General features: G+C 38.7%; 1 protein-coding gene across 1 annotated transcript in view; it reads left to right on the top strand.

Annotated features, from left to right (window-relative positions):
- The window catches only part of PKD1L1 (polycystin 1 like 1, transient receptor potential channel interacting), a 315,437-nt gene that overhangs the window by 134,424 nt on the left and 160,252 nt on the right, over nt 1-20,761 (top strand). The window contains exons 27-32 of the mRNA XM_072153131.1: nt 3,648-3,725; nt 7,188-7,330; nt 10,020-10,140; nt 11,107-11,230; nt 11,315-11,510; nt 11,774-11,830. Of these exons, the coding sequence (XP_072009232.1) occupies nt 3,648-3,725; nt 7,188-7,330; nt 10,020-10,140; nt 11,107-11,230; nt 11,315-11,510; nt 11,774-11,830 (719 nt within the window). The remainder of the gene's footprint in view (nt 1-3,647; nt 3,726-7,187; nt 7,331-10,019; nt 10,141-11,106; nt 11,231-11,314; nt 11,511-11,773; nt 11,831-20,761) is intronic.

Here is a 20,761-nt window from a genome sequence, read left to right as displayed (position 1 = left end):
GGCCATGAATTGTAGTCGCCACTTCTCCTGTGCCATGACCAGACAGATTTTGCAGCATGAGTTCCAAGACATGAAGCAGTGGGATGATGTTATTCATCCTGCAGTCCTGGCGACTGACAAATAACGTGGCCTCTTCAAAGGGCCTGAGCAAACGGCAGGTGTCACACATGAGCTGCCAATGGCTGACATCAAAGTTACACTGGGGAGTACTCCGGTCCGCTTGCACCATCAAAAAATCATTAATGCCTTTTCTCTGTTCATACAGGCGGTTTAACATATGGAGGTTGGAATTCCAACGGGTGGAAACATCGCATATCAGCTTATGTTTGGGGAGTCCATTCTGCCGCTGCAACTCGAGGAGGGTGTGCTTGGCTTTGTAAGAATGGCTGAAGTGCGTGCACAGTTTCCTGCCCATTTTTAGAATGTCTTGCAGATGGGTGGAAGACTTGAGGAACCTGTTGACAACCAGATTGAACACTTGCCCCATGCAGGGCGCATGGGCCATCCCGCCTCGGTGCAGCATGGACACCATGTTCCTCCCATTGTCGGTCACTAAAGTTCTGATTTTTAGTTGTTGCGGAGAAAGCCACACATTGATTTCTTCTTGCATGATGCGTAAATGAATGAGGAGTAAAATCCCCATATACTGCCATATTGCAGTATGGCAGTATATGGTAGGATCGATCAGACAACCTAGGGTTAAAGTACCCTAGGGAGTCTGAAAAATAGTAAAAGTAAAAAAAATTATAATAAAAAAACCTAAAAATTCAAATCACCCTCCTTTCCCTAGAACTGATATTAATATTAATAAACAGTAAAAAACACATTAGGTATCGCCGCGTCCGAAAATGTCCGATCTATCAAAATATAATTACGGTTTTTCAGTGCATTTAACCTCGTAACGGAAAATAGCGTCCAAAGTCAAAAATGACATTTTTTTTGGCATTTTGGAAAATATAAAAAAATTTATAAAAAGTGATCAAAAGGTCACACAGTCCTAAAAATGATAGCAATGAAAACGCCATCAAAATTCGCAAAAAATGACACCAGCCACAGCTCCGTACACCAAAGTATGAAAAAGTTATTGCCGCCAGAAGATGGCAAAATAAAAAAAAAAAATTTTGTACAGGAGGTTTTAATTTTTTTAAATGTATGAAAACATTATAAAACCTATACAAATTTGGTATCCACGTGATCGTACCGACCCAAAGAATAAATTAGACATGTCATATGTGGCACACAGTGAAAGCTGTAAAATCCAAGCCCACAAGAAAGTGTCGCAAATGTGTTTTTTCACCATTTTCACTGCATTTGGATTTTTTTTCCCGCTTCCCAGTATGCGCAATGGAATATTGAATACCGTCACTACGAAGTGCAATTTGTTACACAGAAAATAAGCCATAACAGAGCTCTTTATGTGGGAAAATTAAAAAAGTTATAGATTTTTGAAGGTGGGGAGTGAAAAATGGAAGTGAAAAAACTAAAAAAGGCCAAGTCGTTAAGGGGTTAATAAAGCTTCGTTACAGACACCTTACAGCTGAAAATTGCAGCCTGGGCCTATATTAAAGCATCCAGAAAACTTTACCAGAGGTCACAGTGGGCAGAGGGGTCCATCTTTAACTAGGAGTCGTCTGTAAGTCATGTGTTCTTAAGTAGGGGACTGTCTGTACTTAAAACTGTAGCTAATAATGCCCCGTTAAGACCACATATTATGCCATAAATATTAAATGAAGTTATATGCAATCCACCATGTTAAAGGACATCTACCATAAGTATCGATGATGGTAGACCCCCAACACTCACATGTCATTATGATGAAGTGGGGCTCAGTGCTGGCTTTGTTATATCCAGTTATGCCAGCTATTTTGAAGTAAAATGAGTTACTCCTCTCATCTTGCCTCCCGCCTCGTCCTGCCCACACTCAGGGTGCTGGTGACTTCACCCAGCTCTTTTTAAATCTTGCGTATGTACAGTACAAAGTTCCTTACACAAGCAGCTGATTAGAAATTGCTGTGCAGGCAACATTGTATACACAAGGTTTGTAGAGAGCTGGCTGAGAATGTGTGGGTGGCAGGAGGCAAGATAAGAGAAGTAAATAAATTAAAAGACGGACTAGCTAGGATAGGCTCAGAGCCCATCGGGCTAATTTACATATTTTTAAAAACTAATTTTTCTTCAAGTAGCGGGCATTGCTGGATATAACAAAGGCAGCACTGGACCATACTTCATCAAATTGACATTTGAATGTTGGGGGTCTACCATCAGTGATTTTGATGGTAGATGTCCTTTGAATTACCCTTTATATCAAAGTGGAAGGAGGATCGCCATTTGATCCTTTCAGTGAAAAGATGGTTGTAATGTAGTGATACAATTAGTAGTTACTCTTACTGATATGACACTTAAAGTGCTCCATAGAACCTATGTGGTTATATCTGGGGTCCATGTTTTCTATCCTCTGATGTCGGCTCTATGTTTCACAGGCTGTGATTAGTAGGGTACTGCACACTCAATACTTGGTCAACCTGCCCAGTTGTAGTCCGCTTCTAGCATAGGATCATGATTTTACAGGCAGAGATCAAAGGAGGCCCAGTCCATTGTTGCCATACCTTTTGTTTTTTTAGCAAGAAACCCTTCTCTATGCCTAACTCAATGTTTAAACTTGACCAATATGATTAACTCAGAGCCTGGATCTATATTGCCTTGCAATTCCGTAAGCCTGACCTTTATTTTCCTTGCTATATACGATTTAAGATCAGACTCTATGGAGTGTTTCCAAAAGATCTAGTCTCCTTGAATATCCTCCTCCCACTGCTTTGGCATGTGTACTATATGTGTGACTGACTCTCACTGGAGTAGTATCTTATCCACATGTACCATTACACTCTGTGGACCTGCTGTTTGCATTATTATTACTGTTGTTCATACCTGTTATACTCTGACTGCAATTCAGAATGCATTGAAACAAGATTTTCTTGCCTGTCAATAAAATGTATATATTTGACACTATACTGTATATAGGGGGAATTCATCATATGCAGGTACTCATGCAGTGGTGTATAATGAAATCCCTGCCCCTCTGGTGCCACTGGATACAGCAGGAGGCTCCGGCATCTTGATGTATTTGGCATCCTGCAGACTTTTATTTATGAAGTGAATGCTCAAGTGCAGAGCGAGAATGCCAGTCCAATCTACCGCTAGTCACACTCCCTTCATGCCCCTCCATGGCCCCTTTACGTGCGGGTGGCGTAAAGGAGAAATATTGGTGGTTTGTGCTTATTTTGGGGCTTGCACACCAGAAAACTGATGTACAAGCCCTGATAAATGTCCCCCATAATGTCTAGCCAACCAGTATCCTTCCTCCCTGGGCTTCAACTTCTTAAAAATGCTGACAAGCCTAATCACTTTACAGCATCTTTCTACTGCCTGATACCTGCTATGTTATGTGTATTCCTAGCTAACAGAGAGTTAAAGACTGATTGGTAAAGGTCAACCAATCGTTAAAGTTAACAAATTTAATGTTGGCAAACATTTGTCAAACCAGTGCTGTTAATTAAAAAAAAAAATAAAACTTTTTGGGAGGGACATCCTTTGTTTGACTGAGGTTATGTAAATTTCTTAATATTAGTGTTTTGTTTTTTTTTTGTTAGGTTTTTCATCCCAGACCATCATCATCAAACCCTATGTTTTGAAGCCTGGAAAGATGTATATGCTGAATGTCACATTGAGTGAGTATGTCTTTCAAAAGTATTTAAAAGTTAAGATATTTAAGTATGGATAAAAAAGGAGGCTCAACTTATGATTGAGTTAATAATTTTATCTCTGTTGATTACCAGATAAGGTATGTCATAAAGATTAGTCTATAAGCCCTTTAAATTTTTTTTTTTCATGTATGGATGCCGAGGGTATAAGAGGAAACAAACACTTTGATGCTAAATAAATTATACAAATGACTGGGGTCCTAGGAGGTACCTGAAATTCCATTACAATAAATCCTTTAACACCAAGCACCTAAGGGTAGAATGTCAGCTCCTGTACATTCACTATAAAGTTAACCTTTTACCAACATTCTCTGGGTTGCCATATTTGCTATAATTGCCATATATTGCAGAGCTGTTTCAATGAACATCTGTGTGTGTAGATTCCATACTACAGCCACTAGTTGTCACATTCCTTGGATATATTAAGACACCAAATGTCTATTATCTATGCTGGAAGATATCCAATGATTACCACATTACAGCATTGTCTGGCACTTAAAGCATTTTCATTTTATGTGGATAAATACTCCCAGTTCTCAAACAATCTTAACCTTTTTTTTTGCTAGACCCTGTGTGGTTTCTAGTGACTACTAATTATTTAAAGTATGATAACAGATTTTACAAACAGTGCTCAGGTGTAGCAATGGGGGCGAAATTTTCTCTCTCATTGGCCAATTTATTTGTTGCTTGATGGGAGGAATGTTGTCTATTTTCTGAAGATAATCAATCACTTTTTGTTGGATGTGGTTCAGTATGGTTGCTACATTGATGACATCATCAATGTTTGGTCCTCTGATGTGAGGACCATACCGAACTTCATTGAATATGTCAACAGCAACACTTTTTATTTGTTTTTATCATATACCTGGCAAAAATCCACAGTAAAGGTCTTGGATTTAAATGTTTGATGAACGTTTGGGCGTTGTTCGCACAAACACGTAAAATCATGCCATCCCAGACATACCATCATTAGCATACCTGTGTGGGAGATGCTTGAACCAGACGCAATTGCTCTACATATTTTTATTTTTTTTATTTTTTTTAAAAAAGACTGAAGATTGCTTCAGAGTGTTTCAAAGTTATTTCTAGTTGGTTTTTATTATCAGCAACAGAGATGGGGCAGAATTGTTGAGCAAACCTAGACATGAGTAAAAACAAAAATAGAAAACCCACAAAACATCATCTGCAAATATTTGCCCATGTTGTCTCAAGTAACTACTAAAAAAAAACTCAATAAATTTACAAGAAGGGCATCATCATTAGTAAGCATCCTATCACCCAGCATGGCTGCTGGTGACAAACAAGGGTCAACAAAATAAAGTTTATTTAACAAGATATTGCATACAGAGTCTCAGACGCAATATGATTCGCCCAGGCATAGTATTAACATCAGAATAATCACAATATCTGTACAAATATCTTTTCATTGTTGCATGTCATTCAGCCCTTTCACTAATGAGTGAGAGCATCATTAAATATTTTACATGCAGAGTATATTACTATATTCACCAAAGATGACAAAAATTACAGCTAGACATAACAAAAATGTGTATAGACAATGGTAAACACACTAGGGCAGTGGTGGCGAACCTATGGCACTGGTGCCAGAGGCGGCACTCTGAGCCCTCTCTGTGGGCACCCGGGCCATCACCCCAGCATGAAGTTCACCAGACAAGACTCAAAGAATCTTCCTACAGAATCTTCCTACAATGATGTGTGCGGTTGGTGTCCTTAGGAGGCTGATCGAGTGAAAGTTGTCAAAAAACAAGGAGAAATAAATTACTGCTTAAATTGCTGTGCTGGCACTTTGCAATAAATAAGTGGCTTTTGGTTGAAGTTTGGGCACTAGGGCTCTAAAAGTTTGCCATCACTGCACTAGGGAGTATGGGGTGGGTAGCCTACCTAAAGCCACAAAATAAACCTAAGCCTTGAAACAACAATGTTTTTTTTTTTCTCCTGTTTTAAGAATGGTGTATACTAATAGTTTTTATATGTAGTTTTTATATGTGGTTTACGTCATCCGTTGCCTCGCCTAATAAGCCCTGTATTCACAACTAGTCTTAGTGCCATGACTAAGGGTGTATGCTACATCCGAAAGGTGTGTCAGATTAATGTTTAGCAGCTCTAATTCAGGATTCATCCTAAAGTTTGAGACTCAAGAGAAACTGGAGAATTCCCCCATGATTGCCTGTAGGTCGCGGGTAGGATTTGTAATGTAGAGCAATAGATCATCTGCAAAGGCTGATAACTTATGGATCACACCCCCCCACAACTTGTAGGCTTGCAGTGTGTTTGCCAGAGTGAATAAGATGAATTATAGGGGTGACACCAAAGATTTTTTAGGTGTGGGGTCAGTACCTGCAAATATTGCAGTTTTGCAAAACCAATGAAGAATATTATCATTAACATGGATAACCAGTAGATACACTATAAAAAATTTTATCAACTGTAATACAAAAAATGTGTGCTGCAACACTTGTACTTGTCTCAGGTATGTATGATCTATGAAAGCCAGGAAACAAGAGCACCTTAATGGCACAGTAAATCCATACACACAACCCTTCACATGCATACAAACACTTTACATACACACTTGGGTGTGATTTACCGGGTTTCAGTTTGATAGGTTTGAAAAGGGTATCTAGAAAAAAACAGTAAGTGATCTAGGAAGAGCTTTGTTAAACCAACACAGGTATTGGATTTTAAGGTTAGATACCCTTCCCCCGAGAGGATAAAATGTCGCAAATGATTTGGCAAATATTTCAGCAATTTCAGCAATTTCAGCAAATATTATTGCTTGTGTAATGCAAAGTTATACAATTTTCCAATATAATTACTGTATCAATTCCTTGTGGTTTTGTAGATCTGTCCTTTGTTCTTTACTGTAATTCTATAGGAAGCTTGATTTTTTTACTGTTTGTGCATAGAAATCTGATCATGGTCATGTGATGTCACACAGGTGCACAGCTTGTTTTATCAGAGTAATCAGAGCTTTATGATCTAATGGGTGGTGCACCTGCGTGACCATGGTCAGATTACTGTCCACTGCAACCAAACAACGAAAACCATGAGGAAGTTATACAGAAAGTATATTGGAAAATTGTACAACTTTTCACTATACAAATAATATGTATTTGCAGGAATGGGACTTTCCCTTTAGTTTTAAACTACTGAATGTTGTCCTCTTACAATGCATATTGGTTTTAATGGTTATTGTTTGTGAACTAAGCCTACATCAATTGAACCATCAGTTCCTTTTTGTGCCCCATCTTCCTTATGTGGGTGTTAATGTACACTGAATAAAGCAATTTGCATTTTATGGTAGAGTAGTGCTAATCCAACTTTATCAATGTGAACACATTTTTCTTTATTTCCTGCATTAGTCATATGAATGTATATGTGTGTGTTTATACATTTTATTTTTTATAGAATCTCATGGATATAATATTGGAATGTCACAACTATACTTCACAGTAAATGAAAGATCTCACAAAATGACATGTCAGGTTCAACCCAAAAGTGGTGTAGAAGTTTTCACCATTTTTAGCATCTTCTGCACATCGGGAAAAGAGGTAAACTGGGAGGAATTATAACATTATTTTCTTTTTTTTTTTTAAAGACAATGCTAATAAGTACTATGTAACTATAATATACCCTACACCAGGATAATGAAAACGACCCTAATAAAGCAAGAATTCAAATAACTACAGGTGCATTGGGTATTAAAAACCATTAAGACCCACATTTATTTGTGTGCATATATCTTAAACCAACTATAATAAGCAAATATTTGTACTACCCCCACTGCCCAGGTAAAGGCCCCAGATGTGACCCAAGAGATCAAGAATACAGATGAACTCAAAGAATCATAGTCTATATTATGCAAGAAATGCCTGTAAAAGAAAGATCACCATAGTGTATATCAAGAGGGGGAGGCTTGAATGACATTTAGACCATTCATTTCACCCGTCATCCTTACTTAAGGAAAGTGGTTCTCATTTCTTTTTATTTCTAGTATTTTTTGTGACTAACACACCTGTCGAAGTTCACCGCGACTGATGTTTTAGAAAGTCACAAAAGTAGCAAAAAGTTGTAAATTTTTGCACAAAAAAACTCCACTGCCCTATTGGAGTAGGAAAAAGATTAGGATAGGAAACTCAAAAATCTGCGACTCCTATGCCATATTTAATAAGAAGGAAAACAGACTATGATAAATCTGGTGAGCAGAAAACCACAAAATAAAGAAAAGTCTGGCTCATAATTTCAGCCTAAAGATAACTGACCCCCACGATATGTTTGTTTTGTTTTGGAATTTGTAGCAACAATTAATATAAGTAATGTCAACAAGCCACTTAAAAGTTGTTGTTTCTTTTTACTAGATATAATGGGGGTTAGGCTACATTCACACGATGTATGCCCGCCGTACCGTAGTACGTCGGGCATACATCGGCACTGCGGAGAGGAGCAGGGGATGAGCGCTGCTCACCCCTGCCGCTCTCCATAGGAAGATACAGCACACGGCGCCGTATCACGGGAAAAGATAGGACATGTCCTATCTTTTCCCGGCCTATGGAGCGGTACAGTGCCACACGTGTGCTGCACCGTACCGCTCCCGTACAGGGCCGTGAGCCCATAGAAGTGTATGGGGGACGTATATCGGCCGTATATACGTCCCCCATACATGTGTGTGAATGTAGCCTTAGACAGTATTTAAAGAAAATCTACCATTTGTTTTTATGCATTGTGAACCAAACATACCTTGACAATGCTGTCTAGACTCTGATGCAGAATCATATCTTGTTTAGTCCTTGAATTGAGTGGTTTTGCCCAAAAAACTATTATAAAATTCAGGATCTTGGGAAAGCTGGGTGCCCTAGCTTCCGTACATAAACACATGAACATATAAACACAGGACTGATATAGACAGGACTGATCAACCTGAGCTAGATGACTCAGACACAGGAGCTGTGGGATTGTGCAGCAACAGATTACTTCTGCCTGTCAGGGACAAGGTGGGACAAGGCTGGAGCAGTGCATAATTAGGGTGAGGAGAGCGTGGTGGAAGCCACAGGAGCGACGGAGCCGAATTATCATAATTTTATCATTTGTTTTTTTTCAGCAAAACCTCTCAGTCCAGGGATTAAACAAGATATGTTTCTGCATCAGTGTAGCTACAGCATTCTTATGGTATGTTTGGTTCATAATGCATAAAAGAAAATGGTAGATTTCCTTTAAGTCCACCTAACCCAGCGGTCGGGGACCTTTTTGGCTGAGAGAGCCATGAACATCACATATTTTAAAATGTAATTCTGTGAGAATATGTGTGATCTGGAGAAAATAATACTCTCCACCACCTTATGGTACATTTACTTAGAATTAGATCACCTGATATTCTTAATTCTAGTTCTTGTATTTGGAAGTTTAAGTGTATAAGCTTCCAACAAATTTTCAGAGCTCCTAGTAAAGTTCAAACTGTGCCTATTTGGTGATGATGTATAAAACCAAATGCACACGTAGCCAGGCGGCCATACTTCCGGCAGGATGGAGAGGAGGGGGTTACCTCTCCCCTCTCCATAGAGATACATGGGAAAGAAAGAACATGTACTATGTTTTCCCCGTGTACGGAAATGTACGGTGCCATTGGCGTCTATGGTGTACGTATGTCAGTCCACAAGTACAAAATCTTACAACATCTATTAGCAGACTGGCTGGGGTCTGGCACTGGGTATATAGTGCTTCTGCATTTTTCAAAAAGGCGCTGATAAGTGCATGCCTGCTCTGAGTTAAATATAGGGGAATCCTGCCTAGTGGTAGATGCAGTGGGTGCATTTTTTAAATTAAAGATTTGTCTGCAAGCCAGGTGCAGCCATTAAAAGAGCCACATCTGGCTCCACAGCCATAGGTTCCCTACCTCTGACCTAACGTGTAGAAGTCATGATTCTAAAAAATATGTTTAGCAATAAATAGCAAAAATATCCCTATCTTTGTACGTAAGCCCTTATGTGTAGCAATGAACCTTTTCAGTAGTAACAAAAGGTCATGTAGTTGGACAGAGAGCAACTCTCCCGATCTATGATCTTAGTTACCTGTTTATGGTCTTTCATTCAGGTTTTCTCACTATTACTGTATCATTGATCTTAACTATTTAATAGATTTCCATTTGTAGAAACACATGATCACAGAATAAAAGTGAGTTTTGATGAGTACACTGGGAAAATTAGCAACGCTAATGATAAATATGGTTTTGCTTCTTTTACACAGGACCTTAACTATGAATTCAGTTACCAAGTAGGAGAATTGTCAAGAAAGACTTTGTATAAAGGAAGAGACATTCAATATTATTTTAATTTGCCTTCTGGGTACCCGTCTGGAGAATATCAAGGTATAAATTTCCCAAATTCCAAAATCTTCTTCTTTTTTTTTCTTTTTTTTTAAGTACGGTAATTGTACAAAACATTGGATACCATCTAGGGAGGCATTTTATCACTACAAAGTACAGTTACATAATATTGACATTTTTAAAAGCTTACATAGACTAATATTTTTCAAAGAATCATGCCAGTTTCTAGGTATATTAACCAACTTGGTGAACTTCACCACTTCCCTGGAAGTCATTGAAATACATAAAATGGCTCCCAAAGCTTATTATAACTAGAAATGAGTGGGTTGTTTTGAAGTACGGGTTTGTTGGGTTTGTCTAAATTTCGGGACTAAATTTAGTTTGGGTCCTGGACTTTGGGTCGAACTTTGACCCGAACACAAACCCCATTGAAGTTGATGGGGACCCAAATTTTCAAACCCAAAACTTCTGTGGAATGGGGGTAGTAAGGGATAGAGGGCAGTTTCTCCACCCACAATGGGTTAAGGAGAGTGCTTAAATTAATAACAAAAAATAAACAGAGAAAATCATTAAAAAAAATTGGCACTCTGGGTGTTTAAGCCCAGTTAATCTATCTGCAGTAAAAGAAGCAATGGGAAAACCACAAACCATTTTTCTCATTTAATCTTAAAATTCTAGCTCTTGGAATATGGAAAGTCAAAATTTCAAGTTCCAAGGAAAGTTTTATTAGGTTGACGCATGAAGGACAGAGCCCCTTCCCAACACCTGCCTCAAATGGCCTACACTTTGGGCAGTGACAAACCCCACCAGTTGGTAGAAAGGGGGCGTATTGGATAAGTGAGTCAATGCATAGTTTCCTATCAATATAAATGGCAAAGGTCTCATGGAATTCCAGATTATCAACATTTAAGTTGTATTAACCTGGTCTCATTTTATATTTTAGGTTTATTATCTAATCATCTTACTTTGTCTTTTTCCATATATCATTGATGATATTTTGTTTTGCAGTTACCGTTTTCACACAAATAACTAATTTATATGGATCACAAACCCAGCCTTGCCCAGTAAATGTGACTGTGCTGCCTATTGTCTTTAGCAATACATCTGGTAACCAACTGCCACAAACAGAACTGTAAGTCTCTGAGGAGTTGTAAGAGGAACTGGGGGGGAAGACAATCAAAATTTGATTATAATAACTTTGTTTTTCTTTGTGAAGCTTTCAGGAGAGCTTAAGAAATCTTTCAACACTTGTGTTAATGGGAAATCACATTGAGATTCGAAACTATGTTGTGCTGTTAACCACTGTCCTAAATAGAGTTTTTACAGAAGAAAATAAAATGGCTTTTGCATTTCAATCAGAAATTAGAAACAAACTTATTTTCATTGTTCAAGGCTTATCTTTTAGCAACAAGGTAAATGTACACATTATGTATGATGGAAAGACCAATGCAAGTTTAAGCAAGTTTATCCTTTAAAAACACTAATTTGAGAAAATAGCTAATTCTTATATGTTATGTTAAGAGGAGCATAACCATAAGTTAAGACACCAGAAGACAAATATATACCGTATTTAATTTACAGAAAAATAATTGAACAAATCCATGTGATCAGAGGAAGTACTATGTTGTGAGCGTGAACAACAAATTTGAGGTTAAGTTTGAAATTTCCATTGCAGGATGAACTAGGAGATATCATATCAATGCTGATAGATCTCTTCAATGCTACCAACCAGGTGTGTATATATACCTTTGTACAGTATAACATCTTTCAGATTGATACAATGTATTCAAAATATTTATATTCTACAATAGATACATAGAATTCAGCTCACTCACATGCAGTGAATGAAAAAACAAGTGGATTTATTCCAAACACATTGTGATATAGTTTTTTTATTCAATACATATAGTATTGCTGAATTCTATTTATCTATTCACATGGTGGACCGCCATACTCCATTGGCTTGCACCCAGGATTAAGTATTTTTGCAGTGCTGCTCTGGACTTTTTTATTATTTTATACAATATAAATAACTTTTCTCAGTAATCAGACCTCAATTTGGTATAAGTTAGCAGACAGATCACATAACAATGTACATATACTATTCACTGGAGAGCGTTGTTGATACTGTATCCCAACCACACTTTATCTCAAAAGGGGTCACTGATGTGGTTTATTGGAGGTTAAAATTTAACTTTTATTTATTCTTCTATTAAAAAGCAGGTATACTTCCCCCCAGAAAAAAATGGATAAAAAGCGTATAGTACAGGCTTGATATATCCCATAATGTATAGACTTTAGTGGAATTTTTTATTACACATTCACCCGCAGTCTATTATGAATGTGGAATATTGGTAGCAATCCACATTTAGTAATAAGCAGGATCATTGGGCCATCCAACCCGGCACATTCATGCTTCCTAGATATATTTGACCCGACTGTCCAGGGAGGGAGTAAGGGAGTTAGGCTGTCATGCATACGTTGGTTTTAAAGCTTTCACAACCATATATTCAAGAAACTCCCTTCTAATGTAACTGACAGAATTTTTTGTGCTGCACTGCTACTACAAACATGGTCTCTCTCATCACCATGTTCCTTCTCCCTATCTCTCTTCCTACGTGTTTCGCCCACCGCAAAGTGGGCTCATCAAAGGAGCGTTATGGATATAGAATTTGTCTCTGATCTCATTCATAAAGACAGTATTTTAGAGAGAAAACAAGACGCGCTGGCCTCCTGATGGTGGGCGCCAGCGTTTTAGTCGTAGCTGTCGACGCGGCTGATCAGCTGAGCTTTTTTTTTTTTTTTTTTAAATTAAATTTTTATTGAGTTTTCCAAACATGTTGACAGGATAATAGCATAGTAAAGTGTCAGGTGTATACAAAACATTACAGCGTATCAATAATTATTGCAATTCCGATACATTAAAGTGCACATTCACGAAGGAACAATAATGGTATCAAGATTATCATGGCAAGATAAATCTCTACAGCATACCATTGCGACTAAGGGTTTGTCGGGTCTGAGTTGGTATCTTTATAGTCCATATGATATTTTATGGTTTCTTCTTGTATATTCTGACCTGCAGTTTCTTTGAATATCTGTAGTTGGGCCGCTCTCTCAATAGCCCAGTTATGACATTCTAGGTCTGTCAATTTATACAGATTAATGTACAAAACAATGTCAATTAAACAAACTTAACAAATAAAACAACTTTAATGAACCACGACCTGGGATCCGCAAAATGAGTTTCTCTGTTAGTAGTAAATTGTTATTCTTGAAAGTACGGACCATCTATCCATAGACCCCATTCCTTTTTATATTTTTGATCTTGATAGGATATATATTTCTTGTATAGGCAACATGTATTTATTAATTCTATGATTTCCTTTATTGTAGGACTGTCCTTCGTTTTCCAATGCCTTGTAATAATTAATTTTGTGGCCATTAATATGTGTACCATAATTGTTCTAGTGGGGGAAATTTCTCTATTCTTATAAACCATGGGTGCCGAAAGCTCAACTGTTGATCCTGTTATAGAGGATATCAACCTGAATGAATCATTCCAAAGGTTTTTTATAGTGGAGCAGGTCCATAAGATATGGAGTAAAGAGCCTCTACTTCCACATTGACGCCAACAGAATGGTTCAACAGATGGGAATATAGCATTAAGCCGAGTAGGTGTGAAGTACCACCTCATGTGGGTTTTCACAATTGCTTATTGGTGGGCTACAGATCTAAGCTTGGTCTTGGTTAAATTAATCTCTTTTGACCACTGTCTGTCTGACAGTTTCTGGAAGTCTGCTTTGCCCCCTAACATGTTATAAAAAAAGGATATGCCTTTGGTGGTATTTTTTTTTACCATGTAACGTTTCTTGCAGTCTTTTGTTGACTGCTGGGAGAGCCATGGGCACATTTTGAATCAAATTTCTTATTCTTAGATATGAATAATATTCCGATTCTGGTAATAACTTTTTTTGTGAGAAAGTGAAAGTTAGCTATTTTGTCGTTCCCCATAAGATCTGCTATAGAGTGTATACCATTGAAAAAACAAGAATTTGTGTTGAAGTGGTCTAGGTGTAAGTTTAAAAGCTGTAAAGGAATCTGTTGTAAAGGAATTGTTATCGTTTCTTTTTGTTGAGAAATAAGGAATTTCCACGCTTCGTCTAGCGCCCTGATCGTGTAAAGTTCTGATCCTGGAGGGTTCAATTTCCATAATAAAGAAAGTATTCTGTTTTTAAGACTAGAGTTCTTTTGATAGGTTTGTTCTATTTTACACCATCTTTTGTCCCCTGATTCATTCCACCAGTGTAAGGACGGATCTAGGACTGTAGCATAATGATAGTCCTTCCAATCTGGGAGGCCTAGCCCCCCCCATGAAGTCTTGATCTAGTTAGTTTTCCAAGCTACTCTTGGTTTCATACCTTTCCATATGAATTTACTCAGTTGTGACTTAGCTTTAGTGAAGAAAGTAGCTGGAATAGGTATTGGAAGAGTACGCAGTAAATATAGGTATTTTGGTAAGACCATCATCTTATATGTTGCTATAGGGCCAAACCATGTTAGTATGTATTTGGAGTACCCCTCCAGCTCCCTCTCTACTTTAGATATAAGTGGGGGAAAGTTTTCTTGGTATAATTTGCTCGCAGGATAGGTTAGGTTTATACCCAAATATGTTACACTATGTTCTCTCCAGTCTAAACTATAATTCTGTTGAATTGAGGCCAGTGTTGTATGTGGAATATTGATAGGAAGGACCTGCGATTTTGAGTTGTTGATCTTATAAAAGGAAATCTCGCTGTATTGGGACATGACTTCAAATATGTAAGGCAAGGAACGTTCAAGGTCAACCGCTAATAATATAATATCGTCAGCAAATAATGCAATGGTATGGGTCAGGTCTCCAACTTTTATTCCTTGAATTAGTGGGTGGGAGTGTATCGCTTCAGCTAAGGGTTCTATGGATAAAATAAAAACCAGTGGGGACAAGGGGCATCCCTGCCTGGTGCCATTTGTAAGAGTAAATTCTTTGGACCAGACACCATTTAAAAACACTGTAGCTGAAGGGTTAGAGTACAAGGCTTTTATTGCCATAAAAATAAGCTCCAGCAATTGCTCTTCAGTTACTCTGGGTAGGTTAAGCTTGTCCAGAAATTTAGTAATGGATTCTAGCAGGGGAGCTGTTAAGGACTCTCCTCTCTCCAGATTATATAAATTGGCATAATAATCCATAAATGCATTGGCAATGTCTCTAGGGGACATAACTTTTGTACCTGTTAAGGGGTGATATAAATACGGGATTCTGGCTTTTTGAGCCCGTTGTTTGATACGTCTTGCCAGTAATTTACCTGCCCTTTGATCATGGGAATAGTATTTAACCCCTAGGGGACACAGCCTATTTTGGCCTTAAGGACGCGGCCCCATTCTTCAAATCTGACCTGTGTCACTATAAGTGGTTATAGCTTTGGAACGCTATGAGATATCCAGGGGATTTTTAGATTGTTTTCTCGTGACACATTGTACTTCAAATTAGTTTAAAAATTTGGATGATATATTTTGTGTTTAGTTATGAAAAAAAACAAAATTTGGAAAAAATTTGGAAAAATTCTTTATTTTCAACGTTCTAAATTCTCTACTTTTGATGCAGATAGTCATAGCTCCCAAATAAATTCATAACTTACATTTCCCAAATGTCTGCTTTATGTTGCCATGGTTTTTTAAGATTCCACATATTTTACTAGAATGTTATGAGGCTCAGAATTTAGGTATCATTTTTCACATTTTTTGTAAAATCACCAAAACCCGCATTTAGATGGACCTGCTCAACTTCTAATTGACACTGAGAGGCCTAAATAATAGTGAGACTCATAAATTACCCCATTGTGGAAACTACACACCTCAACGTATGAAAAACCACTTTTAAGAAGTTTGTTAACGCTTTACGTGTTTTATAGGGGTTAAAACAAAATGGAGGTGCAGTCTGCAAATTGTAATATTTTTTCACAATACACCCATTTTGGGTGGAAAATTAAACATTTACAATGGATTAAATGAATAAAGGCTCCACAAAGTTTGATACCCAATTCCTCCCGAGTACACCGATACTCTATATGTGGTGGTAACCTGCTGTATGGGCGCACGGCCGGGCATAGAAGGGAAGGAGGCGCCATCCAGAGCAGATTTTCTATGTCACATTGTACAGGCTATAATTTTTTTTCTTTTTTTTTAATGTGGACCTATAGGGGCTTATTTCTTTTGCCACATGAGATGCACTTTTCTGGTACGTAATTTGGGGGAATCTATAGGCTAATTGGTGAGATTTTATTAACTCTTTGTTGGTGGAGGAAATGAAAATCATCACTTTTCAGGAAGATTTTTATGGGTTTTTTTTTTTGCCCGTTTACCATACCATAAAAATAGTATATTATTTTTATTCTATGGGTCGCCACGATTACAAAAAGACCTCATTTATATAGATTTTTTATTTTTTTCCCATTTTTACTGCATAAAAAGTAATTTGGCAAAAATGTTGTCAATTTTAGCATCACCGTCTTTCATATGCATAACTTTTTTATTTTTTGCCTCACAAATCTGTTTAAGGGCTTATTTTTTGCGAGAAGGATTGTTCTTTTTAGTGGTCTTATTTTAGAGTGCATAACATTTTTTAAATCCCTTTTTAGAGGATTTTTATAGGGTATTAATTGAAAATGATCTTTTTTCTGGAGCTTTTTTTTGTTTTGTTTTTTACGGGGTTCACTTTGCGGATCTAATAACGATTCTGTTTTATTTTGCAGATTGTTACGGACGCAGGGATACCAAATATGTGGGGGTTTTGTGTATTTTATTCAATTGTACTGAATAAAAACCAATTTGGAGAAAATCTTGTTCATTTTAGCATCACCATCTTTTCATATGCATAACTTTTTTATTTTTCGGCTGAAAAATCTGGTTAGGGGCTTATTTTTTGCGAGAAGAGTTGTTCTTTTTAGTGGGCTTATTTTGGAGTGCATAACATTTTTTAAATTACTTTTTAGAGCATTTTTTGATAGGGTATAATTAAAAATTATCTTTTTTCGGAACGTTTTTGCGGTTTTTTTTCTACGGCGTGTACCGTGCGGGTCCAGTAACGATTCTGTTTTATTATACAGATTGTTACGGACGCGGCAATACCAAATATGCGGGGTTTTTTGTGTTTTTGTGTTTTTTATTCTTTATTAAGTGTTTTTATGGGAAAGTGACATTTTAGGGGCTTATATTTTTATGTATTTATTTTTTATTTATTATAATGTGTAGTGTTAAGTGTTTTTGCATATTTTTACTTATACATACTTGAACTTAAACCAGTGATGCTCTGATCACTGGTTTAAGTTCAATACACTGCTCTACAATACTATTTTATTGTAGAGCAGTGTAAACTGTCTGAGCAAGCTTGCGCATGCTCAGACAGTTTACAGCCAGACCCGGAAGGGGTCTGGCTGCCATGGAGACCGGGCAGCTCCGGGGCACATGCCAGTCCTCGGAGCTGCCCGGCAGAGGATCGGATCCCCCGGTAAGCGGCACGGGGGATCCGATCCACAGCTCAAACACACTTACACGCCGCGGTCATGTTTGACCGCGGCGTATAAGGGGTTAACACCCGCGATCGGAGCCGGCTCCGATCGCGGGTGTTAGCGCAGGCTGTCAGCTGTACTAGACAGCTGACAGCCGCTGCTTCTGGTACCGGCTCCGTTCGTGAGCCGGTGCCAGAAGCAGGACGTTATAGAACGTCCCCGTGCGCTTAACATGTAGCCACGGGGACGTACTATAACGTCCTGGTGCGCCTAGGGGTTAATTTTCAATTGTTGTAGTGATTTAGAAAATTTTTCTAGCAGTAAATTGCGAAGGTGTGTTCGGGCTTCATTAAGGGCTGTGATTGTTGAGCTTGACGTGTCAGATTTATTCTGACATTCCAGAAATTGAATGTGAAGTAGTGTGGACATTACCTCTCTATTCCTTTCTCTTTTTATTTTATTGCTTAATCTTTTCATCTCCTCTTTAGCGAACAGTTTGTGTATTATCCATAATGAGAAAGGGCTAACCAGCCCATTATCGTTAAATTTTAGGAATTCTTTCAATTTCTGTTCTAGGATGTTGTGGTTTTGAGTGGATGCAAGGTGGGACATATTAGCCATCCAAATGAAGTCCGAGTTGCATGAGAAGGCGTCTGAGAAGACTACCTCTTCAGGTGCATGGTCCGACCAGTGGATAAAAATTTGTCCGTTAGTACTAGGTCTATGCGAGAGTAGGTTTTATGTCTTGGGTAGAAATATGTGAAGTCTTTTTCCGTTGTGTGGTGAATGCGCCAAATATCATATAAATTTTGGTTCCATAGGAAAGGGTTGAGAGTAAAATTTCTGTGGGCAGCATTAGATGTGGTATTTATATCTATATTACCTATGGAATTAAAGTCTCCACTAATAAGTAGAGCCCCTTTTTTAACTTCCTCAATTGTTTTCATAAGTTTTATAAGGAAGGGTTTTTGTTTTTTTCGATTTGGAGCATATACACCAGCTATTGTATATTCTAAGTTGTTTATAGTGCATACTACGATTATAAAACGGCTATGTGGGTCAATGACCGTTTTGTGTATAGAAAAAGCCAGAGAATCTTTGAAGGCTATCATTACTCCCCTTTTCTTTTTGTGGTAAGAGGAGACAATTATGTGTGGAAAGCGTGGGTGGGTTATTTTGGGTGGGTTTTTGTTTTGTATGTGCGTCTCTTGGATGCATGCTATGTCAGCCTTGCTGGTCGCTACCTCCTTCCACAACATTAAATGTAAAATGACTAAACAGCCCTTTTAAAAGGTCAAAGACATCAACTTAATACTCATGACTAATTTTCACCGGAAAGCTTATGCATGCTATTCTAGCTTTTTGTACCTTTAAGCTGATACCAGAATTCAGCCTTCCCCAGGTCATGTTAACAATAAAACAACCTACTGTGTTCAGCATTATGATAATTACACAGTAAAAACAAAACAGTAGTACTCTTTTAGATTTGTAGTACTTAGGTGGGAAAAAAAAGATTACAGTTAACCGTAAACCAATTTAGGTGTATACGTGAATTACCAGTCCGTCCGCCTCTGGTCTCCCTTTCATCTCTGTGTGGAGTGATGCACTCAGCCTTTGCTTTTCCTGTGCCATTCTGGGTCCACTCTGACTGTAGCTTGGGATTTTTTCTTGGCTTTTTCAATTTCTTCCTGTGGGATTCCCCATGTTTCCATAAGGTTAAATCCTTTGTCTAGTGAGTGGATTGGTGTGATAGAGTTTTGTCTTTTCACCAGAACCTTAGTGAGGAAACCCCATCTGTATGAGATTTCATGATCCCTCAGTAGAGTGGTAACCGGAGTAAAGTCCCTTCTGGCCTGTAATGTTGCCGCTGATAAGTCAGCGTATAGTTTTATGGAATCGTAAGGGCTCGGTAGGATAGTCATCTTCCGTGACTAGAATAGTAGTTGTTCTTTTGTGTGGTAGAAGGAGAACCTGGCAAGAACATCTCTGGGTACGGTTTCTGGCAAGTTATTCGGTTTCGGAACCCTGTGGGCTCTATCGATACTGTATTCGTACTTCGCTAAGTTAGGCAGGAGGGCTTTGTTGCGAGTTTGGGACTGATTCCGAGTTCCCCCTTATTTTTATGTTATTACGTCTGTCCCGGTCTTCGGAATCTATTAGTTTTGCTTGTATTCTTGCAACCGTATCGTTGAGGCTGTTATGTGAATCTGCCAGATCGTTGTAGCCATTTGCAAATTCCGCCATTTTGTTTTCCACATGGGAGACCCGGTCACCCAAGTCATCTATAGTGGTTTGCAGGGGTTTGACAAGAGCAGCCTGTCCTTTTGAAGTGAGGATCTAAATTCCTGATATATAGTTATCTGAAGCATTAAAGGTTTTAGCATATCAATGTCCTCCACATGTTTATTGCTTTGAATAGTAGGTAAATTTGGTTCCTGTGATGACAGGTCGCCCTGTTTTTTAGGTTTTTGCTTGGCTGGGCTGTCAGAGGGAGATCTCAATGGATCTGAGGTGCTGGAGGTCGGGCATATATTGTGTGTAGGGCTGCTGCATCTGGGGGTAGACTCACTGTTGTGCAGCTCGTCTGATCCGGATGGGGACCTTGCCTCCGATCCTGTCTGATTATTGGAGCCCAGGCTCCATCTCTCTGGGACCTCGAACGGGCTGTGTGGGTTCGGGGAGCTCCGGTGCTTGCCGGTTGTTTGTGTGAAGCTGAGTTTTGGGGATGCTCCACTGGTTGCCGCGCGCGGGAACTCTTCGGCGCCATCTTTCTTCTGAGCCCCTCCGCTGTGGAAGAACTGCTCGATGTGCTTGGGCACTCGTTCTTTCGCCTCTCTTTTCCTGCCCTGTGGGGCTCCGGTGGACTGCGGCATGATGTCGTCCTGACCAGGTGAGTGCTGCTTATTTTGGTCGCTGTTTAGGGAGGCTGTTTAGCGGAGCGCTGGATTCACGTGACCATGTCTCTCGGCAGCCAAGCCACCATCAGCTGAGCTTTTAAACAATTGGCTCTGCCCCTTCATGCCGGGACCGCGCTTCTAATGGAGGGTATGTTTTCGCCCCTCCGAAAAGAATTCGCCGCTGACACTACGCCCATCTCCTCCCATTGGTTCCCATCA

This window comes from Engystomops pustulosus, chromosome 5 (genome assembly GCF_040894005.1).
Source record: "Engystomops pustulosus chromosome 5, aEngPut4.maternal, whole genome shotgun sequence".
Classification (NCBI taxonomy): Eukaryota; Metazoa; Chordata; class Amphibia; order Anura; family Leptodactylidae; genus Engystomops; species Engystomops pustulosus.
Note: the sequence above shows the minus strand (reverse complement) of the source record. Positions and strands in the feature narration are given on the sequence as shown.